Source organism: Notolabrus celidotus, chromosome 12 (genome assembly GCF_009762535.1).
Source record: "Notolabrus celidotus isolate fNotCel1 chromosome 12, fNotCel1.pri, whole genome shotgun sequence".
In the NCBI taxonomy this organism is placed as follows: domain Eukaryota; kingdom Metazoa; phylum Chordata; class Actinopteri; order Labriformes; family Labridae; genus Notolabrus; species Notolabrus celidotus.
The window spans coordinates 15,390,443-15,414,732 of NC_048283.1; the positions used below are offsets into that span (position 1 = coordinate 15,390,443).

The 24,290-nt window shown below is 41.6% G+C and overlaps 2 protein-coding genes across 3 annotated transcripts; both read right to left on the bottom strand.

Moving 5' to 3' along the window:
- Positions 1-2: 2 nt before the first annotated feature.
- prpf3 (PRP3 pre-mRNA processing factor 3 homolog (yeast)) lies at positions 3-7,924 on the bottom strand. Of its 2 annotated transcripts, none has more exons than XM_034697474.1 (17): positions 7,728-7,924; positions 7,205-7,358; positions 5,857-5,987; positions 5,334-5,522; positions 5,078-5,161; positions 4,709-4,971; positions 4,473-4,591; positions 4,188-4,375; positions 3,515-3,681; positions 3,108-3,190; positions 2,403-2,546; positions 2,223-2,322; positions 1,981-2,094; positions 1,775-1,893; positions 1,059-1,136; positions 900-955; positions 3-804 (listed from the first exon to the last, which is right to left on the bottom strand). In XM_034697474.1, the coding sequence occupies exons 2-17, from the start codon at positions 7,347-7,349 to the stop codon at positions 652-654; spliced, it is 2,133 nt and encodes a 710-aa protein (XP_034553365.1). In that variant the 5' UTR covers positions 7,350-7,358; positions 7,728-7,924; the 3' UTR covers positions 3-651. The 2 variants fall into 2 exon arrangements, with proteins under 2 accessions (XP_034553365.1, XP_034553366.1); XM_034697475.1 differs by having other exon boundaries at positions 5,334-5,501; positions 7,728-7,922.
- Positions 7,925-17,738: 9,814 nt separating this feature from the next.
- LOC117822991 lies at positions 17,739-23,766 on the bottom strand. Its single transcript, XM_034698000.1, has 6 exons — positions 23,520-23,766; positions 21,515-21,873; positions 21,296-21,371; positions 20,858-20,936; positions 20,324-20,501; positions 17,739-20,192 (listed from the first exon to the last, which is right to left on the bottom strand). Exons 2-6 carry the CDS (start codon positions 21,869-21,871, stop codon positions 19,596-19,598), a joined length of 1,287 nt encoding a protein of 428 aa, XP_034553891.1. The 5' UTR covers positions 21,872-21,873; positions 23,520-23,766; the 3' UTR covers positions 17,739-19,595.
- Positions 23,767-24,290: the final 524 nt, after the last annotated feature.

Sequence of the window (24,290 nt, forward strand, 5' to 3'; positions counted from 1 at the left end):
AGTCTGGTTCATGTTGGTTGTTTATTATAGGCCGTGACTGCGTAGTAACAAAGAAACATAGCTGTAAGGGTGAAAGCGTGCCTTGTTCCTTCAAAGGAATACAAAATTGGATTTAGGTGCCTTGAGTCTTTTTAAGCTTTGTTATGACAAAGGTAAATCTTACGGTTTTGTAACATCCCTGGATGTGTCAGCACAATCCTGGTGCAGTCATTCATTATTGGGCTACTTTTATGAACCACTTGACTCAGACAGGGATTATTTGGGTACATGGGGGTTTTATCAGAAAAATCACAACATAATATGACACTATTTCTTGCCATCACATAAAGCCCCTGGAGAGTGATTTACACCATACGGTGTAGTCTGTCAGAAAGTACTAAAAACAGACTACATATTATCTAACTGGATACCCTGCAATCAAAGAGATGAATATTGATGCAGGTATGCACACCCTGATCTGTTAGACATTCTCGCACAAAACATCCACACTGGTTTATTGTTCTTCCAGTTCTAATGTTCATGTCTCTTGGTAAAGTCTATCTGTCCTCAGATGAAGGCAGCTAGTCAGTAGTGACGGTTGACTGGCTGGTGATGCTGTGGGTCTGAGTGGAGGGGTTGTAGAAGGTGCGCTGAATTCTTTCTTGGCAGGTTTCAGTCATCTGTGCAGTCCAACACACTTTGACTGAGCGCTAGGTCCCAGTAGTGTTCTGTGCCGTGTTTCTTGAAGTGTTCTCTGGCCATGTTTTCTGTGGGGCACTGCTTGAACTTCATATCCCCTATGAAACTGCGCTCTTTGGCTGTTCCCTGTTAGAACCAAGGGCAAACAATACAAAATGAAGATCACAAATAAAAACGACAAATGTATTTAACACGGTAGTTGTCGTAGTGTGAACACTCACCTCCCAAATCAACCAGCATTTGTTGTTTCTCTTTGTATCATCATCACCGTCCGGATCTTTTGGAGGTAAAAAGATTCAAAAGGCAAAAAGATTGAGTATCCCAGAGACAAGCATAAAGCCATGACAACCAACACAATGATCATGACAAACCATTCTTACCATCTCTTTTGCTGTTGTGCTCCTCCCATTTGATTCTGTGCATCATCAGCCTCTTGAACTTTTTCTGCGATTTAGGGCCTGAAGGAGAAATAAAACATCTTTTTAAATACAACTTTGACGATTCCACTTTTTTATATCTCAAGAGTAGCAGGGAAAAAGATTTAATAGAGAAACTAACATCAAGCATCGTCAAAGTGAAGCTATACTTCAAAAATCAAGTACCATGTAGTTGTTTTCACACACTGGACCAATTCTAAGAACATGAATATATTCCTACTGTGAGCCTGACAATATGCTTATATAACACAAAGAGCTGTTAAAGCCTTGACAAACATAATAGGACTGTAGCTGAGATAGGGAACCTTAAGCTGTACAAACGATAAAGCACTATTTCAGAAGTGTTTTGACACCTCTGATAAGTTCCTAGGCCATCACTTAACTTCTCTAGCTGGGAATCAAGCGACAGTAATAAGAACCACCCCGTTTTATCCATTTTATGCTGCTCAGACTCTTACAAGTTGTATTTGAAAAGACTGCTTCTTTAGGCTTTCTGTATTTTGTATGTTTGAAAATACACAAGCATTAGGGTACGGGAGATTAAGCAAAAATATGTATTAAATACTATTAAAGGGCACTAGCTTTTACAACATAGATACAAAAAATGTTATCAAAGGAATTGGTAGGTCCGATACGGCATTTTAAACTGTTTTCCTTACCTCCTTCCACTACTACAATGTTGACATCTCTGTGCAGAACCACTGTGCCAGTCAAGTACAGCTGGTTTGCATTGGCCTCCACTTTAAACTTCTTAGCAGGATTTTGCAGGTTCCGGATCCTGCACAGTGAAGGTAAGTTGTAAAGATCAAACAGACTACTACAACACATATACACACACACTGTGACTCTTCCTACAAATACTTACCGGTAAACTGCAATAAAAACACCATCAGTGAGGTCTTCTTTTAACTGTTTGACCTTCTTCTCTTTCCGCTGCTCTGCTGTGAGCTTACGAGCTGCGTTGGCCTCCTCATGGGCCCTGGATAGAGGGGGACACAGTCAGCAGTCAGAAAACCTCTGAAGATAGCTTTTGCTTTTCACAGATTTATGAATGTTCAGAGAAAATTCAGATGGGCAGTGTAGAATAAATGTACTTGTGCTACTAACTTCTGTCTTTTGGCCATCTGTGCTCTGACGTGGGCCTCTACTTTTGTGGGGTCCTGAACTGCCTCTGTCCCAAGCACTCTCATCAAGTTTGAGATGCGTACTGTCAAAAAGAAAACAAAACCTGTGTTAATTCCTGTTTAATCAAGCAGATTGAAATACTTTTAATTTGTATGCATATACCTTTGGGTTCTGGAGGAGGCATCAATCCCAGACGAACCTTCTCTTGAACTTCTTTTTGACCCTCTCTTCGTGTCTGTCTTCTGAGTTTCTTCTGTTCTTTCTTTGTCAGGTATACACCCAGCGTTACTGGCTTATCTGTGTCAACTGTGATAAATAAGAGCACACATACTGATCAGGAACAAAACAGACACAGCTATAAATCAGGGAGTATTTTTAGTCTGTTTATTGTGAAAGGCGGCTGCACACATACATTATAATGAATCTTTCAAAAACTATTCCATGGAAGGCAAAACTAAAGGATCAAGGTGACACAAGTAAATATGAAATAAACGTGTTTCCAATGGGCAATTTTGTATGCTGAGAAAAAATTGTGGTGTCATAAAAAATCATCTGCTGTGCTCTTTTTAAAACTCCCATAGCTTATATTGTGAGCATTAAATCATTAATCAGCGAGGAATGAATTCTGCAAATGCTAACAAAAGGTAGCAACCGTCATGATAAATCCTATTTTTATTGCCACATTTGTAATTTTCATCTTTTTTTTTTGAGGTTTTCACATTCTGTTATCTATTTCTTAGTTATCAATGAACAACACTTTCAACAAGTTCATGCACATTTCACCGTTAACCAGTACCTCTCAGATAATTTTATTCACACACAGATTCAGAGCACATTGAAGAGTGTGCAGACTTTAAACAGACTTACCTGGAGGGCTAATTTGGGCCGGATGTTCTACCAGGTTGGTCACACCGAAGAGCTCCAACTCTTCAAATTTTGTGTCTGGTGTTCTTCAGAAGATAAGCAGGAAAAACATCTAATTTAACTTTGATCTGGAGTCAGTGGGATGAACATTTTTTTTATACAATAAAGATATCTCACAGGTATTCTACAGTCTGACATTTAACCTTGACTCAACACAACAAAAATAAACATTAAATTAATTAATAATTTCCCAAATTGTTTTTAAGCATTTTGATATTATTTGAAATGAAAAGCCAGAGGGTGAGACAGAAAAAGATATACAAGATAGCAGATGGTATCCAGGACAGGGCTAGTGAAGAGCTACCTGGATGCCCCTGAAGCAGTAAGTATAAAAGCTGCTAGTTTCTTACATATCTATGTTGGAGGGCAGGATGAAGGAGTCCCACCACTCAATGTTGGGCACCTCCCACTCTCCAATCTCTTTCTTGGGGGCGATCAATGCCAGCTTGGTGGATGCCTGAATTCCCGTCTTCTTTGCTGCCTGTGCAATCTCATTCTGCAACTTTTCCAACTGGGCCTGAGGTCAAGATCATTGCAAAAAGGACACCAGAAAGTTACATTTCTTGAGTTATGTTCTGATTTTATTTCTATTCCAGATTAAGACTAGGGAAACAATATTGATACAGCAATACATTTTTGTCCTGCGATGTAATTATCATATCAACAGCACCAACTATCAGTACTTCAATTCTAGAAAATATGGCACTCTAAACCGATTTCCCTCCCTTTTAACTCACTCCTTCACCAATTCATGACTCCTCCTGGTGGAGTGTGGTGGAGCCAATAACCCCACACTTTACTTTTCAGGGGCATTTCTTATTTCTAATCAGATACAATGAGGGGTCACTTTAATGATTGCATAGCAAATTATCAGCTAATGCAGAACCCCCATATTGTGATACTATTGTTATCCTGGGATGTACTGGGGAATTGCATCGAGAGTTACCCTGTGATTCTCTACCCTATTCCAGATATTGGTACAAGTACTGCCATGGATAGGTGATGGATAGATTTGAATCCCACCTTGGTTCTAATTCGCTGGGCAATCTTCTCGAAGCGCCCCTGGTCATGGAATTTGAAACCCCTGCGAGGGCGCTGAGCTGGCGTAATGGTCACACGTTGGTCAAAGTAGGATGTGGACTCCAAGTCATCTCCGGGCTTTTCCTTTAGCTGCTGACGGAACTGCTCCCTCTTTACTGCCCGAATATTTGCTACACAGATGAAAAGAAAATTAATAAATGAACGCCAAAGAAAAACACTGAAATTGTGTGTCTTGGATAGTGGGGATAAGGATCTCTGAACACGTACCTTTCAGCGTGGGCATTCGATGTGTCAGTTCAACCTCTTTGCCACTGGCATCCACAGTTCTTCCCAGGTCGTCCAGAATAAGCGGAGTTGGCTTGTTAATCTCTTTCACTTCTACCTTCCTGTGAAGTGAAACACAGAGATTGCTATCTGTTTTAAATGCCATTTTAACATAAGATGTGAGCAAAGTTATTTTTCTCTTTTGATTTCATAATCTCAAACACTGTAAGATAACTCACGGTGGGGCAATTCCCATAGCATGTAGATTAGCCAGAGCCACCAGGTTATGAGGTCCAGTGTTTCCCAAGGCTCCCAGTATACCAGGCTTCATGGCTAACTGGGACTGGATGCGGGCCTGTAGCTCAGCAGCTTTGCGAGCCTTCTCGATGGCATCGTTCATGAAGCTGGCTGCCTGGGAAGGGGCAATGGATGAGGCGCTGCCTGAACTTGCAGCAGCCTGGGAGCCAAGAAGCCGGGAGACTGGAGGGGATTCCATTTGTGTCTGTGGTAAGAGAAGGAGCAAACACTCAATGAAACTGATGATATATGCTTTCTAAAATGATAGGTCTTTAGTTTTCTTTGAGAGAACAAAATTAAATGTGGTTTACCGGTCCAGCAGGGACTGAGGAGAAGCTCAATTGTTTCTTCCTTTCTTCTATCTGCTTTGTGGCTGCCTCCATCATTTGTTTTATCTGAAAATATAGAGAAATGATTAGTACATACAGGAAGTTTATCACACTCAACACATCTTATTAACCACAATCTTAACCTTACAAATTAATAAATACATCTTCTACAATTCTACAATTTCATTTAGCAGACGCTTTTGTCCAAAGCGACGTACAACACAAGCACATCTTATACCTGCATCTTGGTGAGCATGCCAGGACTTTCAGATGGAGGTCCAGGTATGACCTCAGGTTCTTCCACCTCTTCAAAGCGAGGGACCCGCTTCCGCTTTGCAACTGTCCCATCTTCTGACTGTGAAGTTTCTCTCATTAGACCTGATTCAGCCTCATCACCAAACACATCCTGAAACCAACCAGGCAAAACCTACACATAAATGTCACTAACCATCATTAATCCAAAATGAGACCTTTAACAATAAGTCTTGTAATGTGATGAAATAATTGTTTATGGCTTGTAATATGATCAAGCATAGTTTGAAATTATGATTTCCTGAAGAACAAAATCAAATACTTTTCTCAAGAACAGCCATGATCTGATTTCCTCACATTCTGAGAGTGCATGTTTACGTGCTCACGATAATCTGCAGTAATTACAGAGATTAGCTTTTGGTCTAAATATGCACAATAATGCTATTACACATATTACGGCAAGAACACAACAGTCTTTGCAAGTTCAAGTATGCAACCCTTCGGTTTACCTTAAGGTCCCTCTTGCGGTTCTTTTCACCAGTTCCTTTGTTACCACGGGCACTGCGGCTTTCCTCCAGAGCTTCAAAAAGGCGCTCCACAAAACCTCCAGCAGAGTCATCAAGGAAGGGACGAAGCTGGTCTGGAATGAGAACGAGTGTCAAATAAATTGTGAAGACAAGTTAATCAAAACCCACTTCACCTCACCGTCTCAACTGTACTGCATATCCCTCTACACTAAAGTACCTCATTAGGGCTTCAAGATAAACTTAAGGGAATTGGGAGCTTTTGATTCAAGATGTCACACCATTTTTTATTCCTTTGATGCTAAAACAACAGCCGATAGCTAGAATCCAGGGGTGTGGAAGAGATAATTGCTGCGTCCATCTCTCTCCGATTCAGTTACCCAGACCCTCATCCATGCTTTCATTACCTCCCAGCTGGATTACTGCAATGGAGTCCTGTTCGGAGTACCCAGCAATGCCCTGGGCAGGCTCCAATACGTGCAGAACTCAGCTGCCAGGGTTCTCACGCACACCAAGCCCTGGCAGCACATCACCCCCACTCTCATTCACCTCCACTGGCTCCCTATAAACTCCTCCTCCTCACCTACAAATCCCTGCATGCCCTTGCCAACCCAATACCTGGCTGACCTCCTCCACCGATACACTCCATCCCGGAACCTACGGTCTTCGGACCTGGGTCTCCTCTCAATCCCCCGGACTAAGCTGCAGACTTTTGAGGACAGAGCATTCAGTGTAGCAGCCCCCACTCTGTGGAACTCTCTCGCTCCCAACATCCGCAGCGCCCCAACAATGGACACTTTTAAGAAGGCAGCCACAATGCACCTTTTCCTCAAGGCCTTTCCCTGTTAGATAGTGGTATCCCCACCTACGCCCCAGACCCCCTACCTGACCCTGTGAAGCGACCTTGGGTTTCTTGAAAGGCCCTATATAAATACCAGTTACTATTGTTATTATATTATCATAATTAACAACATGTAAGGATTAGGTCATCACAACTGTGTCCTTTATATAAATGGGATGCTATACAACTTTTGCTTAGTCCTTAGCATAACAATCATTACGATTATAGAAAATCAATCTGGAGATCATTGAAAAGTCATACAGTAAAGAACAAATAGCAACTTTAGTCCTTTTTTGTCTGCACAACAAAAGTAACCATGTAATCGTTTTATGTGTAGCCGTGGCTGCATCTTGCACAAGATAATGTGAATTATGGAGATGTCTTAAAAAGGTTTTATGAATGTCCAAAAAGCACTTTGCATAAACTGGATATTGACCAAGCCTTTGTGTATCTGAATGACACAAAGTATGTGTCAAGAGTCAGCACAGTTACCTGTGGTTTTCCTTTTGTCCAGACCCTTTCCAACACAGTGCAGGGCCGCAGTAACGACAGTAGGCTCTGAGAAGCCCAGCACCTTCTTCACAGTACGCTCCACCCATGGCCTCAACTCCTCCACCTCCCGTTTAGGAAGAGACATCCTCCAAGTCTGTACAACATCACAACATTTAAAAAAACATAGCATCGTCATTCATTCAAGTCTCTGAGCATGGTTATCACCTTCATGTCACATAAGTAGTACATCAGTTTGGTGTGACAGTCCCTTAGCTACTCAGAGGTAAGCAAACACAAACATCTTGTATTTACTCATACAAATCAATGCAAAGAGTCGGTGCAAAACTTGAAGATCTTTTTTTCAATTGATAGCTGTGATGCTAGACTCTAACTATAAGCAACATATCGTCTATAATCAATTACATCCGCCAAAACTCACTGATTGCCTGCTAGTTACCGTTAGCACGCCGCTGTGTGCGAGCCTCTAACATCAAGGAGAAACCGCTTCATTAAATGTACAAACCTTTGTATTCTTTGTGTTTCCTCTGCTAGATTTGTTACGGCGTTGGATTCAGTTTTAAACTCGTAGGTTTGAGAGCACTAAACACTTAAACTGCTTAGTTTCTGTAAAACTTTCTGTTTGGTCGCGCCGTTCACACGACGTTTTTAATACGTGACCCGGAAGAGGAAACTGACGTTACTTCTTCTTCGTGACCATTCCCGCGTAGGCGTTTGTGTGAACGGGTCGCTGATACCACCTAGCTGCACTAAAAGCTGTGTTCTGGTTTCAGGTAAGATGTTTAAGTGCGACATGTGATGACAAGTCGGTGAATTGGTAACGAAACCTCACGTATTTCTTAGAGCACCCCCAAAATATAGGTGCCAAAGACTGGCGACCCCCACTGTCCCTCAAAGTGATTTAATGTGTCTTCATTTAGCTGATCTGCAGAAAATCACCTTACCTATATGACCATGTGTCTGTGTTTCCTGTGCTGTTATGAATTAACCTACTGCTCTTGATGCTTTTGATAATTAACTGTTCACTAACCCTAAACTTAGGAGTCATATGGCATAAAGAAAGGCAGGAAACTCATTACATTTTCTATTTTCAAGGTTTTATTTCAAGTTAAGGTACTATTTTGTCGATATTTTTTACTATGATTGGTAAAATGTACTATTTTTAGATAACTTTTGTCATTCAACTTTTTTTTTATTGCATTATTTTAGTATTTCTTTGTTCACCACAAGTTCATAAATTATATATAAGTAATACAAGACCAACAAAGAGAAGAAAAAAAAAAAAAAAAAACATTTTAATTAATAATAATAATAGTAATAATAATAATCAAGAAATAATAATAATAATAATAATAATAATAATAATAATAATAATAATAATAATAATAATAAGCAGTACAAACAAAAAAGGAAGATAAAAATAAGAAAACAAGGTAAATAAACAAAAATAAATAATAAATATTTTTAGATAACTATAAAAAGAAAAACATTCTGGAAGACATCTCACGACCCCCCAATTTGTGTCTTGCGATCCCCCAGGGGGTCCCGACCCACACTTTGGGAACTCCTGTCTTAGACCAATACACTAATAATGAGGAATTTAAAGAAGTTGGAGTAAAGTTTTCTTAATATGACAGAAGAAGGCTTAATGTCACTTTTTGAATCAACATTTGCTTTCCACATCAAACCGGTGTTATCTTTAAGTATTGTGTTCATTTTCATAATAATTACAACTCATTAATGGAATTGAATATGAATAGAACACAAATTCAAGTTTGATTCAGTTGTTGACATGAGGTGTCAAGTGGATCAAGTATTTAAGCTAGCATACAAAGTTTAATTCTGAGGTTAAGTCCAAGGTCCTTAGAACGTATTAACTTCATTAGCCCAATCAAATGTGCTAAATAAGTATCCACCAGTAAAAAAAATGCATGTGCAGGGCAGCAGGCTAAACGTCTTTCATAAATCGATTAAAGTAACTCACTATTCATACCAAGATTAAGATTCATTTCAGAAGTTAAAAAACATAAAATAAAACATGAGACATGACAAAAATGCTTCCAATCTATTTGGTTATATTTATTTGAATTATTGATATTATCCAAGCTTTCAAATTAGGAAGGGTTAAGCTTCAAACTGAGTGTTAAACTTTGTATAAACAAGCAATGGTTTGTAACAGATTTTGGGTTGAATAATATTTAACTGCTCAAGTTTGCTAAAGCAGCAGGATGATGGTACTTAATGAATGTCCATGCATCTATTTCCAAACTTCATGTTGCAAATAGGTATAACTTGGCTCATTTGTGAGATATGAAATGTTGTTAAACCAGTAAAAGTTAACTGTGTTTAGTGATCAATTTAAGAGTCATAGCTTTGAAAAGTGATCTCTTGTAACTTTGAAATAGATAAAACTGGAATTTTTAGTCTTCAAACATGGCACTGTGTTTTGGTAGATATCATAAAGCTGTATTATCACATGTATTTTAAATAGGGATGCACAATAATGGATTGTGATGATATTTCATATGCAAATATTTTCAAACTCATTTAGGTCAATACTGATAATAATAAAGTGCATGATTAGCCTGCTGAAGCCCTCACCTTCCACCATAATGAATAGCTGGTTATCAAGAGCAATGACTCTCATAACTCTTTGTTAAGCTCCTCTGAATGGTCACTACTATATTTCTTAGCTTTGTTGTATGACAGACGTAGATGCCGCTAACAGGTTTTCGCTGATCTCTGTTTGTGAACAACTGAGTCTAAAGTGAAACATTGTCTAACTGTTGCTCAACTAATGCAGACTAGTCGTAAAGCCAGATCCTTGGCAGGGTTATCAGGTGATCTCTACGCCCCTCCCCTGTGGTACTACCCACCCCCTCGGTTTTTCTCTGTCTTTGCATGATGTGGGTCAACCAAGTGCAGTTGTAGTAGTATGAACACGAATACAGCAGTGAGCCCGAGGCTACAGCAGTCTGCTAGATCCTTCACTCTCTTATGTTACAAGCACAGTGCTTCCACATAGAGCTCATTTTGTGTCAGGGTAAACTTTGTATATATTTTAGTTTTCCAGACATGTTTCCCCTGCAGTTAAAGTAATAAAAACAGGCATTCATTATAGCATCAAAATACTCCTACAGCACAGAACAGCATCACGAGCAACCCCTTCATATGATGATTCATCAATGCAACATCCAGCACAGTTTATTATCTGGCTGTTGCTCATTCACCCTCTAAAATGTTGTTTATACCCATGTTAGCAAGCACACAACAACCCTGGTCTCTGAATCACTGGAAAAAAACAACTTTAAAAAGGTTTGCAATGACCGCAATCTTGGTCTGTGGGAGGACATTCAGTAGCATAAAGGAAACCTCTTATGAGTGCTACAGTAATTTAAGAAACTTTCATTGCTTACGCTCTTTTTTTTAATGCTGAAATGTGAGCTTTGTCCACCCCCACAAGCCTCTTTGTGTAAAAACACAGTATAAGATCCAGTTCAGTCTTTGACCCTGTCTCTGTGCAGTGCAGAATCAAAGCAGCAGACTAAATAAGTTCAACATGCACATGTTGTAAAATCAAGGGACTGCAACTAATGCTTTTTAAAGTTACTGGTTTACCCTACAAAGCTACCACACTGTATATAATTTACAGATCCATTCTTATTATTGTAGTTATTCTTATTGAGGCCTACAAAACCTTAAAAATGTGTGAACAAAACTGTGCAACTTCCCAAGGTGTCAGGTGACAACCAGAGCTGACACAACATTTTAATACTGTTTGTGGCTTGACCTAAAATAATCAACCCTTTAAAAAAATAAGTATCTTTATCTTTTATCAAAGAAAATTGACATCTGTAGGTTTTTGAATGACACGACATTGTAAGACATCATGAAAAGATGCAATTAATCTACGTAAATGAAAGATTTTACTATTTTTGAAATTAGGTAACCTAACAATTCATCTTTTTGGGATCAGTAAATGATTGATACCATAATTCAAACTAAAAATGATTGATATTTGTTGTTTTGGTGATATCTTCAAGTAAAGTCAACAGTCTAAAAAATCTTAAAAATATGCAAACCTTCACTGTTCAAAAGATAGAAGCAGCAAATGTTCAGTATCTTAGCTGGATGAATGGTTCATGCGATGATTAGACTGCAATATGTAGTGTATCTAATGTTGATTATTTCTGCTCTTTATGAGACAATAATTGCAAAAACAAATGTAGGGTTGTACAGTGTTAAAGTTTTCGAAGTCAGGATTTTTGCCGATATCTGATCAGCTGATATTTTCAAACTCATTTTGGCACATACTAATACACACATTTATTTTCAATGTTAAAACACACCATGGCTCTCTTGTAGTAGAATGTAACTGTTACTTATTCTGACAGTCATGTTTTGTTTTTGTTAGGGATGCACAATATTATCAGCACATTATCGGTATCGGCCGATATTGGCTTTAAAATGAACTATCGGATATTGGCCAACATGCCGATATAATTAACCGATAAAACAATGTGCTGCCGCACACATGTTGGGCTCATGTTTTAAGTTAAATTTTAATTTAAGCAGCAGTCTGTAAGGTACATGTAGCTGACTAATTTAGGCACATTTACTGTCAGTAAACCATTTTAATTAATTTGGGTTTAATTGCTGTACAGTTGCACTTTTCACACGTTCCCTGTGAACAGAGGTTAGGTTTACTTACTATGTCAAATAAGAAATTGGCCAAATGTGCCCTGGTTGTGGGTACTGTTATGATTGTCTCAGGGAGAGCATCATCCACGTTTTAAGTAGGATGGATCTTTTTGTATGAATTTGGTTTGAAAGCAATTCTAATAGATAAATATGCAGGTTTAAGTATTTTTCTTATTTTGCACAAGAAATTAATATTACATAACAAATGTGATAAGAGAATCACCATAATACTGTACGCCAATTCCAATACGGAAGAGAATTGATGATCTCTGCAATTAGGTGTTTGGAAAAAAATATCAGTATCGGCTAAATGAGTTGTAAAATATCGTCATATCGGATATCTGCAAAATATCCAATATTGTGCATCCCTAGTTTTTGTGTGTGTGTTTGTTTTAGATATAAACATAAAACAAGAAAACAACGTTCCATCCTATCATATATGATAGTTGTATTTTTTTTCAAATGCAGACTCTGAAAATCCAAAAACTTAATCAGTGCATCGCATGTCATCACTCCACTGGGTACTGAGGGCTCAACTTGCTGACAGGACTTACACTCGATGTCCAGATGTCCGTTTGAAGCTTACTAGCTTGCAGAAGCCTGCATCTTCCAACAAGCTGAAAGGCTGTTTATTCAGAGCAACAAACTTGTTAAGCCGCTTTACCTTGAATGCTCGCTGATATTTTCTCAGTTTTGTTGAATGACAGAGGTGAGGCTGCTGACAGGTTTTTGCTGGAATCAACGCTTTTTCATTCTTACCTCTTCAGAAACCCTTGGTGCTGCTCAGGATGATGGTTCTTGAGATATACAAGTAAACTGGTAGTGTTGTTTTGCTCCTCCTCGCAGCACCTTTTCTTCACATGCACTGCAAACAGCTATTTACTGTGTGTTTCTGACACTTCATAATACTATATACAGCCGACATGTTGAAACTTGTTGGAGTTGACATCAGTGCACACAATTAATGCGCAACCTTATCAGCCATATATCGGTGGAAATGTTCACGTCTGTTAATACTGATAATTGGGGCGGCCGTGGCTCAGTGGGTAGAGATCGTCGTCTATCAATCGGAAGGTTGGTGGTTCAATCCCAGCTCTGGCAGTCACATGCCAAGTGACAAGTGTCCTTGAGCAAGACACTGAGCCCCGAATTGCTCCCTCTGTTGTTCAGAGGTGTGTGAATGTGAACGAATGAGATTAACTAACACTGATGGTCCCTCACTACATAGCAGCCTCTACCATCAGTGAGTGAATAGGTATGAATGGGTGAATGTGACGAGTAGTGTAAAAGTGCTTTGAGTGGTCAGAAAGACTAGAAAAGCGCTATATAAGTACAAGTTCATTTACCATTTACCATAATTAACTTTCCGAGCTTTTATATGGTAATACTCACATTTTGCTGATAATCGTGCATCCCTACCTTTTTAAAGTTTTTCTTTTTACAATGTTACAATGTCATCTAGCAGACGCTTTTATCCAAAGTGACGTACATACGAGAACACGAACAGCACAAGCAAAGATCTAGACAAGAGGGCCATTTTGCCTTTATCTGAAAGATAAAGGCAAAATGAGAGATGAGAAATGTTGTCAGGAGAGAGTGAGGAATGATATGTAGCAAAGGACCAAGGTGGGTTTCAAACCCACGGCCGCTGTGATGATGACCATGGCCTCTGTATATGGCTTTAACAGCTACAAACAACTCTAGTCAAATATTAACAAAAGATTTACAAGAGTAATACCTTAATCTGGCTTTAATCAGATAATAAGCAGCGAGTAAACAACACATTTGTCCACATCATTTACCCTTCCAGCTACCTCCACCATCAACACATCCGCTAGGCGAGATCACCCTGCATTCCCGGCTGGCACCCCACATGTGTTGTCTGCACCCCTCCCTTCGCTCTCTCTCTCTCTCTCTCTTTCTCTCTCTCTCTCTCTAGCCGACTCTATTATGTAATGACACCTCAGCACATAATATGACAATACACAGAGATTTCTATACACAGAGAAAACAGGATCACATGCACACACTGGCACACAGGGTCTTCCACTTGTCTGTGCAGCTAAAACATGTTTGATTCAGCATCATGGGGCGCGTGGTGAGAGCTGTATGAATTCATGTATTATATTACAGGAATGTGGGGCGTTTAGTGTGCGGTTAATCCAAGTTCAAAATCAGCAAAGCTAGCAACAATTGAGTCTCTCAGAAGTATTTGATTTAATTTGCTGAACATTTTTCCCCGATATTCAATAAGAGACTGTCCTGATGTGTTTTACAAGTGAATAATTTGGGACAGTGTGTAAGATATTCTCTATACTCCTTCAAACTGCTTTTTGATTCATCAAGTGTGCGCTGATGATATATTCCTTCATGCTGACCCAGTTTTATTTCATTGTATCTGACAGAGGCTGTAAATCATGTTGGAGGATACGATCTCAGGGGACCCCGCTGTCTTTACTTCACACATGTGCTGCTGGGACCTCAATGTGGAGTGCACGTGCATCTACTACATCCCAGTCATCCACTCAGTGTGAGCTTTATTTGCTTTATTTCCCCTCATTTATAACCCCAACTCATGTGCCACCTCTCTGTTTCTGCCATCTATATATTTCATCCGGTGATTCCCTCTCACTCTCTCTACTTTAATAATTTAGAAGTCATGTAAGATGGCGTCATCACGAGCAGGCTCCCCGAGAACACATCCAGGCCAAAAGAAACGGATGAGCATGGTTATTTGCCTGTAGCTGGGCTGTGCCCCAAATATCACACACAGACACACAATGTCACGAGATACACGTGCGTCCTTGAAAATGTAGTCCCGGTACCTCTGTCTATACCGTGTCCCCTGTTAGTGACATCACTGTGATGGGGACCACAGATGGTTGGCAGAGCAGCATCTTGAAAAACCCCAAACACACACCATGGCCCATCATCATACCATCTCTGTGAGCTCCAGCAAGGCAGAAATGAGTTCAAAGTGGCTCAGATTTCCAAAGCAGGGCTGTCCACTGTGCAATTTTAATGAGCATCCAGGCTGTTTTGGGACTAGACGGCACTGAAACCCCCTGAGGACTTGGGGTGAGTAAGAGCAAGTGTGTGAGTCTTTGTGCTAACACATAAACGAGTGTGTGTGTGGTTGTAAAGTCACAGCATGGCTTCCCCTCGCGTGAGTTTTACTGGAGTGCACTGAATGAATAATGGGGGAGGGGAGTTTAGAATAAGTGAATAAGCACCTCATTGTGTCATTCCCTTGTTTTTGCACATGGCACAGGCAGCAGTATCAGACCGACTCCCTTAAATCGTTAACTTGTTCAAACCAATAAGGGGATGTGAGAGCACAATTAAAACCTACACACAGAGGGATCAGAGGGGCAGTAAGTTCATTATGTGCAATCCTATTGATGCACGGACACACGTGCTCTAATAATCCAACACAAGCTTGCTGGATACTGAGAGAAGTGAAAACAACTGAGCACATTTATGATGCAATAACAGCTATTGATTGTTCTCAACCTGCTGCAGACGGTGTGGTTTATTATATTTTAACACAGATATAGTGTGCTTTTTCTGTATAATGTGGTGGAGGTGTAAAACTTTTTCTAAACAAATTTATAGCAAGACAAAGACGGAACATAAGAGGAAATGTAAAACAGAATTGTGGTTGAAAAACATTAAATATCCTCCATGCTCCCCAAAAACAAAGTGAGGTCAATTCTCCTTCCTGTGCCCTCCACACATCCTCTTCCCGTCCTCTTCCTCTTGCCCCTCGTTTCCATCCTCCAGAGGAGGAGCAGGGGGAGGAGGGAGACTGAGGGCAAGGGCTTCTCTGCTAAAAACTGCATGGATACAAGGGGGGGCTGCACGAGGGGGGGAGGCGGGGCAGACTCTGTTGTTGTAACGTAGCACAGTCAGTGTGTCAGAGACAGGCCCATCACAAAATCAGCCAGTCAGTGTGTCAGAGCGTGGAGGGGAGGGGGGAGTGGCAAAGTGTGTGGGCATCAGTGTTTATGACTTTGGGTATGTTTGTGTGCGTGAGCGTGTGCGAGTACGTGCGGCATGGCTTATTTCATCCCGCCTGAGCAGGGAGAAATTAAACCACACCCTCTCAAAATTTGCCAATCTCGTGCCCACTCGCACACAGTATCCATGGTTGTGCTTCTGGAGTGAGGAGAAAATGGTGAATGTTTCAGCATGTTAAGTTCAAGTGATATAATAGATATTTGGCTTTATTAATGGAATCAGAGCTACAAGAAATGCTTATTTTTTTAGAAATATGCTATTTTTAAAGCTAAATAATGAACTGTTTTCTCTACATAAAATCAGATTAGACTGTTTTGTCTGATCATCACTGTAAATCTCAAAACATTCAGTTGACACAAGCTGGAAGTAGTAAAATTTGAGAAACAGTAACACAGTTTTTAAAACAGCTTTTTACAAACTGATGTAACAGCTCACATTTCACATTTAAAAATAAAACAACAGCTTCCTCGATCACTTACGACATCCTATTTAACAGGTGTCCATAAAATGCATTATATGATGTTACATAATAATCAGATGAACTCGTCCCTCATTGTGTGTTTGGCTGTGTTAGCATTGCAGCCCTATTGGAAGCTTTAATGGGCGTCAATGGGACAACAGGACACTATGGTAAGAAGTGATTAGCAAGGTAAGCGCCTGACTCTCCCCCTTTCATTTTTTTTAAGAAGGGATGAAAACAGCACGCAGAGGTGCAGGGATCAGACTTGAGCCCTAGTTTGATGGTTTGATACCCACACTATGAGCACACCTCAGACACAAGCATGCAGTGCTCTTCTCTCCTCTGCCCACAGGAGGTTTCTACTCACTGTGATCTTATAAAAATAAACAACCATCCCACAAGAACACACATAATAATCTACGGTAATGTTTGTTCTCTATAGTAGCAGCTGGTTGGAGGATCAGCCAGCCCCCCTGCTACTGCCAGTCAGATTACCGAGGCTCTAGTCTCACACCCTGCCGCCCCTCCTTCCCCTCATAACCCCCCCCCCACCAACACACGCACACTTCAAAATGTACACTCTCTAAATCTGCACCCCATTGAGTCTCACATCTGTTCAGTGAGAGCTGCTTTCCAAAAACTCCAGTCTTACTTACATCACTTAATGTGATCATCAAAATTTGAAAAAGATACCCAAAAATGTCCACAAAAATATGAGTAATAACAAAAAAGAAGACAGGTCCACAGTTCAGTTTTCAAAAAAGTGTCATTTATTAAAAGACTTTAATTTTATTTTCCACCATTATTGAAAAAGTAGCCAGAAGAGTAATATCATGTAAAGATGGGTGGAGAGAAAGACAGAGTTTAGATAGAAAGAAATTATACTAACAGGATTGAGAGAGCCAAAGGAAGGAGAGAGGGCAAGGGCAGACAAATGCTGCAGAGTGGGGGATGGGAGGGGAGGGGGGATGCTTGGAGGAGGGGGGGGGGACTACAGTCAGCTTGTACAGTTTAAGAAGAAAAAGGCAGCTAAAAAAAACAAGACATATTATTCCTGACCAATCAGCAGTGGTCACTGCAGTAAAAAACATACATAAAAAAGGACATAAACAATGAAGAATAAGTGCAATTGGTTTCTCTGTCATACCACAACCATTATAAATAGGAGGAGGAGGCGGAGGATACCCCCAGCCCGTGATCGAGAGTCAGCGTCTGGCTCCGCATGCCGTCACGTTCAGGGTGAGACGGTCTGACTCCGGGTCTAAGACCGAGGGTTTGTGTGCTCCTTTTCTCCGCAAACATAACATAGGCAGTAACATGGAGGCTGCCAGTGGCTCTGTGTTCACATGTGGTGCTTTTTGTTTATTAAAGGAGTCTGGTACGAGGACATCTCTCCTCTCTACTCATGTAAATAGTGTATGAAGCACTCATACCAATTTAAAAATATCTTTGTCTAAATATTTACAATACTTTTTGCAATAATGATAAATCCAAATCACATTGCTGAAACCCCTCTACTACATTTAGAATATTGTGATTCCCAAGAGAGAGCCTCCTACCAAACATCTAAACAGAACTGGAATTAGAATAACAATAGCAGCAGTAGAGGGTGGTGCAAATAAAGATTTCCTCCCTTACATTTATATGTTCTCCATATTTTTCAAGTTTCAAAGAGCACCAGCTGGAAGTCCAGATCAGTCTGTTCCTCTGATGACCCAAAGGAAGGCTACACTTAAATATTATGTGACCAAAAGTTGCCACTGCTGTAGATTTAGGCAGTTTGGATTCACTGTAGATGTCTGGATAGTGGAGAAATTGGTAGAGTAAACGATACTGTTGGTTTGTATGTAGAAGCAGGATGAAATTGACTACATGTAGGCTTTCATGATTGAATGCCTTGGTGTACCGATTTTTTGTGAAATCAAAGCAAAACAATCAAAATGCAGTATGAGTGCACTGAAAGCACCAAATGCTTTGTGAACACATCCTAATATTATTTGGTTAAAAGGCACAGTAGTCCCATTATTCCAATCGTTAAGATTTCACTTTCCTTCTTTTGTTTTTCCTCATGATAGCAATAAAAACCACAAACAAACTGTCAACAGCATCTTCTTTCAACTCCTCAAACAAATTGTAGGCCAACTTATGCAAGAGCACAGAAGGCAATAATCAGCTGCCCAATAAATAAATACAAACAATAAATAAATGCAATGTCCGATCTACACATGAATAAATTAACCATTGAAGTCACATGTCTTTGAGTGGTCCTTGTTTCTTCTCTTCTTCTTGGAATCTCCCGACACTGATTGCCCGTTAGTTTTGCCATGTGCTTCGCAGAGCACTGGGCAGAAAGTCACGTGACATCTGATTGCTGTGATGCCACTTCCTCTTGATGCCCAAACTGTTCTTGGATTACATTCGTGAGTTGATGACATCATTTTTCTCCGTTTCCAATGACTCCATCACACCACACGCACAGTTTAATGCTGTGTCCTGTACACTGTATGTCTCATGTCACTAGCTACAAGATTTTCAGTGACCTTAGACTCGTATTTCCTTTTCAAGCTGGATACGTCAACTCTATCTACAAGTGAATGCAAAGTCTTTTTGTGTCTACTGCCACAAGGCTGGAATCAAATCAGCTCACACTGTGTTTGAAATCCCAACTAGAGCAAACTCTTCACAATGAAACTTAACATCAGTCTGAATATTGTCAAAAACGTTTCTGATTTCAGATCAAGTTTGTGTCCCTCAAGTTAGATGCCTGCTGAAACAGCCATCTCTGAACATAATGATTGCTTTCAAGCTGAGGAGATACTATTCTTGCTCCTCAGTCTTCTTCATAATTTCCCTCCTATTGATCATAACACAGGAAGCTGTAAATAGACTTTGAGCTTCAGTTTTTCTTTCCTATTCACCTCAAACACAACTGCTTTTGTGCAAATGTTCAGATTATTACATTGATTCATTTGAACACATTATGTCCTGTTTTTGTAAATACAGTCCTAAGTGTGTGATTAATGCATGGTTGTGCATGATCCATCAATTTTTAAACATAGTACACCCACAATTCTTATCTCCCTGCCTCCCTTTCACACATCTCTAATCTCAGGCCTGTCAGCATCTCTCTCAGCAGCGTGTAGCCTGGTGGTGTGACAAAGCATTGCTGCCTTCTCTTTGCTCCTCAGTGCATCAGGTTTCTAAGGGGGCGGGGCACACACTTGGCAAAGGCTTAAGTGTGACACTTGGTCCTTGACAGGACTCAATGGTCTCACTCTGTTGTCCAGCGACAGGCTGGCTTTGGCACCGGTTGAGCTTCTTCTGATTTTTTGGGTGCTTGTGGGGCGTTGTAGAAGAGACCAAGCTGTCTTGCATCGCCGGACTGCCCCTCCTGCTTGACAAAGGGATGGCAGTGACAGGCTGGTTTTCGTTGTTACCTCCTGTTGTGCCTTCATGTGAGGGACAAGCCTTTCGTGGGGACAGGATAGGGGCGACATGAACCCATGTCAGACTGGGCTCAGAGCTCTGACCTGCTTTGTATTTTGACATCTTGCCTGGTTCCTCACTGCCACTGTCCTTTCCCTTTGTGTCCTCGTGTAGCTGGCTGTTACCGGCCACATCTGGTGAATTGCGGTCTACATCAGAGGCCAGAGATGGAACAGGAGGAGGGACGTCCCTTTCATCATGACTGAGCTTCACCTTCTTCTCTTCCGCACTGATGCGAGGGCACTTGAGAAGCACTGGAGAAGGTGTGGTGGAGTCGGTGCCTGTCCAGCTGAGTCTGCGCTTCTGGAAAAATGAGCAGGAAAGAAATTGTGCAGGTGAAAATAGAGCTAGTTTTGAGGGAAAAGGGGAGGACGGTGGCTGTTTGTGTTTGCACAAGTATGCTCTTGCACACTTGGAAATGCACGCTTTCTCACCTTAACAGGAATATGAGACTGATCCCTGTGCTTGTGTGGCGGGATAGAGGTTTCTTGGAGGGAGCGAGCAGGGGAAGTGGCCACGCTGGAGGCTACAGACACAGGCTGAGGGGTGATCTGAGGAAACCAGAGCTTCAACATCATCTCCACCTGGAGCAAAGTGTTCAGGTACTTCTCCCTACAAAAAGAAAACAGATGATTTAAAACAAGGAAATGATGGAATGATATTACAGTATGAGACTGCATATGAAACCATCGGGGTGTTTATAGCCCTGCTTATGGATCTCAGTACAATTTCTTCTGAAGTTTGGTGTTTGCCTGCACTGCTAGTGAATGATGTAACTCTACCTGCCTCGAGGACTGTTCAATAAATCATGGACCAGGGGGTGAAGCTTGAAATGGAAGACTTAACCCACTGCTCTTTTCACTCATTCCAAAGCTAAAATTAAGCTAAGCTGATGTGTCTACTGATGATGCAACAGATAACTAACAGATCTGAGGGTGAAGGGAGGGACAATGTGGCTGACATCTTACCCGCTGTTTGGTCTCTGTAAGACCCCCACGATCCTCTGGATTCGATCCATGGCAACGCTCTGCTGGAAACTACTCAAACCTGTCAATCAAAAACATAATCCTTCAGTCAGCATTTATACTCTCACACTCCATAGTCACAGTAAATCAGACATGCACATGTGTCCATGTGAAGGTTTTTTTCTATCTCAGACACTAACTTAACTCTGTGATATCAGTACCCTCTTGTGAGCTGATGAGTCAGCCAGAAGACTGTCGCTTCACACACGTTCTGCACTTTGGACTACATCAATAGGCTGCATCAATACAGACTGCTGCACACTCACACAGAGGAACTCTCTCTAATGCAAAGAACTCAGGCCATATAAACCAGTGTTCAGCATCTAAAGCTTCCAGTCTCCACACATGCTCACAAGGAAGCAGTGATGTCAGGATGCTTACCATGGTCGAAGCGGCCCCTCTTCAGTCCATTCAGCAGCTCCAGCAAGGGCCTGACGAAACCTTGTAGCTCAGCACACTGACGGAGGAAAAGGGAAGAAGATAAATTACAACAGAGTTTGGGTTGGGCACTGCTGTCTGAATCAGTCTACTGGGTTTCTTCTGTGCCCTGTCATCCTTAGTATCATCATACTTTTTTTTTCTACACGCTCCGGTCTCTACCTTTTGAGCAAACAGCAGGTCTCCCTCTGATTTTTGGATGGGGCTTGAATGATTCGTCGCCTCCAAGCTGATGCGAGCTGACTTGCTTCCACTGCCACTCTCCAACCTGTACGACTCCTCTTCTTCCTCTTTATCAGTGAAACCATCACACGTCCACTGGGACCCAGGACTCTCCGACCCTCCGTCTCCAGCAGACGCCGACCCGCGCACGCTGCTTATGATGACAGAGGAGGAGCCGTCCGTCAGGAAGACATCCGTGTCATCCTCTGCTTGCTCCGAGTCGCTGAACAAGAGGCTGTCGCTGGAGCTCAGGGAATCAAAGGAGGGCTGGGAGGAAGTGCTTCCTTGGGACTGCATTTCTGTGGAGGAAGCAGCAGAGGGTTATTATGACAGACAATTCCGCTGAGAAAGAAGCAGAAAAAAAAAACTAGCTTGTCTGAATACTCAAAGGCAGCATGTTTGAAGTTGTAACACAAGTGAGAAGCAGGGCAGACAAGGAGTTAAAGGCACTAAAACAAAATCATTCCAAACACAGCTTTCCTATTGGCATTGCACCATTTTTTTCTTATCTCCCTCCCAAAAATAATAACCCCCAATTACTCAAAATGGTGGGTATACTGGTGCCCTAGTTAAGCATGGTGCAGAGTGGGACTGGGGGTAGGCAATAGGCACACAATGGTAGTGCATGTCTGGCTCCCATTGAGGAGATTGGGAGACTAGAGGAGAGTAAAACGTGAGGGGGATGGGGGTTTGTAGAGTAGTGAAATCAGAATAGGCAGCCTCTCTCTCCCTCTCTGCCTCCGGTGCTCTCTCTAGCCCCTCCTCTCTGTCTCGGGCTTGCTCTCCATCCCCCCCCCCTTGGATTCACACTCACACACACAAACGTCTCTCTTTCCTGTACCACTGCATTTCTGTATGCCTCTCATCTCTCTGCTCTCTCTTCAGCTCATCCTGTTCGCTATGCACACAAACGCAGTGCTCCTCCACCTCTCCTCTTCCACAGACCAGCCCCTCCAACCACTCCTCTTCTTCCTCCTCCTCTCTTACTCACATTTAGATTCTCTCAGCCATGTGCCCTCCTCTTGTCTCATACCCTTTTCTTGCTCGCATTCTGTAATCTCTGTCAAGTCTGCCTTTCTCTGATACCACCAAGACCCAGAAATTAGGATTCAACTCCAACAAAAGTAACATTTATCAGTGTCAATGGAGTCTAAATAACTCTCAGATAAAGAAATGAGAAGATTTAAGCACCATGCCCACACAAATCACTCAGTCCACACAATATTCCTCAGTTTCAGGAATACAGAGCCTTCCCAACAAGTCTATGTTCAGCTTTCAAACTGGCAACATGCTGTGCCATTCACGTTTTATTTCAGTCTGATGGCTTGCTTCCAGTCAGGCTAGTTGTTGCCCAAAACTAAATGTCACGTTGTTTACATGCACCTGAATAAGCCAACTGAGAACAAAATGATCCCATTTCAATATCACACCTATTTCTTCCTAGCCCCCTTATAATTGAGTTCCCAGGCTGTGTATGGGTCGATTGGATGGAGATGAGGTGACGGTGCAGGTTGGTGGGTACAGTCTGCACAGGTACCCGTGGTGGATCATGAGGCTGCGTCTCAGGTGTATCCTGCCTTGTCTATGCCAGCCCACCACCAAACCCACAACAGGAACCAAAACCCCCGCATTTACACAACGTTCCGTTCACTTGTTAGACAGCTACGTTATGATTTAAATGCCAGAGACCATCTGGATGAGAGAACAACGAAATACATATAAAGTATAATTGAAAACATGACTTATAAATTAACTGCTGAGGTAATAAAAAGGGACTGCGGTAATAACTTATTGAAAATGTCGTACATTAAGCGATGCCGCATTCAAAACAATGATTTTTGTCTAATTTAACAAATTGTACCAGGATACAAACAGGATAGCGGGACAGGAAATTCCTTCAGGCCAGCTCTCCAACTTAAACAAAAAACACATTGTAAAGACTCACCTTCAGTTAAGTGATGTAAAAGCTGCCAGAATCAGATGTTGGATCTATCTCCTGCTTTGATATTATAGCTTCTTCAATATATGGTCCGTAGCTGGAACAGCATCGGGGCGGCCAGCCTCAGCTCTCTCTCTCACACACACACACCGCCCGGTGGTTCATCGGTTTGTGTCTTTGCTAGCTCTTTCTCTCGGCAGTTTACGAGCGTCAACATGTGCGCGGATCCACGTGCCCACGTTTTGCTTGCATTCTATTGGCTGTCATCCCGACATCGACGCACGCCATTGGCTGACACATCCAGCCAGTGATTGCTTTACTCGGCACTGATTGGGCGTCGTTTCGGGCACTCACGGTCCTGCCCACTCATGTGTCGCCCGTGTGCACGATATCGGGGCAGAGCTGCTCTACTACAGAGAGCGGGTGTAAACACACGCACGCAAGTACCGGGCACGTACGACGGCGCCGGCTCGAGAGATGCACAATATGTTCCATGCATCTGATGTACACAGTTTTTAATCGCCCCGCCCCCTCACACTCAATCCAAAAACACTGAGGCACGCTCACACTGAACGCGCCAGGATATCAGATTGGCCCTACCTTATGCAACCCTGCACACCGATCATACATTTTTGGATATATTAAAAACAAAAATAGAAAGCATGTAGCACAACAGAGAAAAGCATTCGTGACACTATGATTCTGTGCAGACTAGGGAGACAAAATAAGATTAATTTAAGGGGGAAATCAACTAAAGAGATTGTAGGGATGCAAAAT

Bases quoted from the DNA above. Each gene is read 5' to 3' on its own strand.
- LOC117822991 (XM_034698000.1), bottom strand. From the start codon at position 21,871: ATGCAGTCCCAAGGAAGCACTTCCTCCCAGCCCTCCTTTGATTCCCTG. The intron at 21,372-21,514 runs GTAGAGACCGGA...TTCCTCCGTCAG, and splicing joins ACCTGCTGTTTGCTCAAAAG to TGTGCTGAGCTACAAGGTTT. The intron at 20,193-20,323 runs GTGAGAAAGCGT...TCATTTTTCCAG, and splicing joins AGTCTCATATTCCTGTTAAG to AAGCGCAGACTCAGCTGGAC.
- prpf3 (XM_034697474.1), bottom strand. From the start codon at position 7,349: ATGTCTCTTCCTAAACGGGAGGTGGAGGAGTTGAGGCCATGGGTGGAG. The intron at 5,162-5,333 runs GTATAAGATGTG...CTATATTTTCAG, and splicing joins GCATGCTCACCAAGATGCAG to ATAAAACAAATGATGGAGGC. The intron at 1,894-1,980 runs GTAAGTATTTGT...TTCACTGTGCAG, and splicing joins GTTTTTATTGCAGTTTACCG to GATCCGGAACCTGCAAAATC.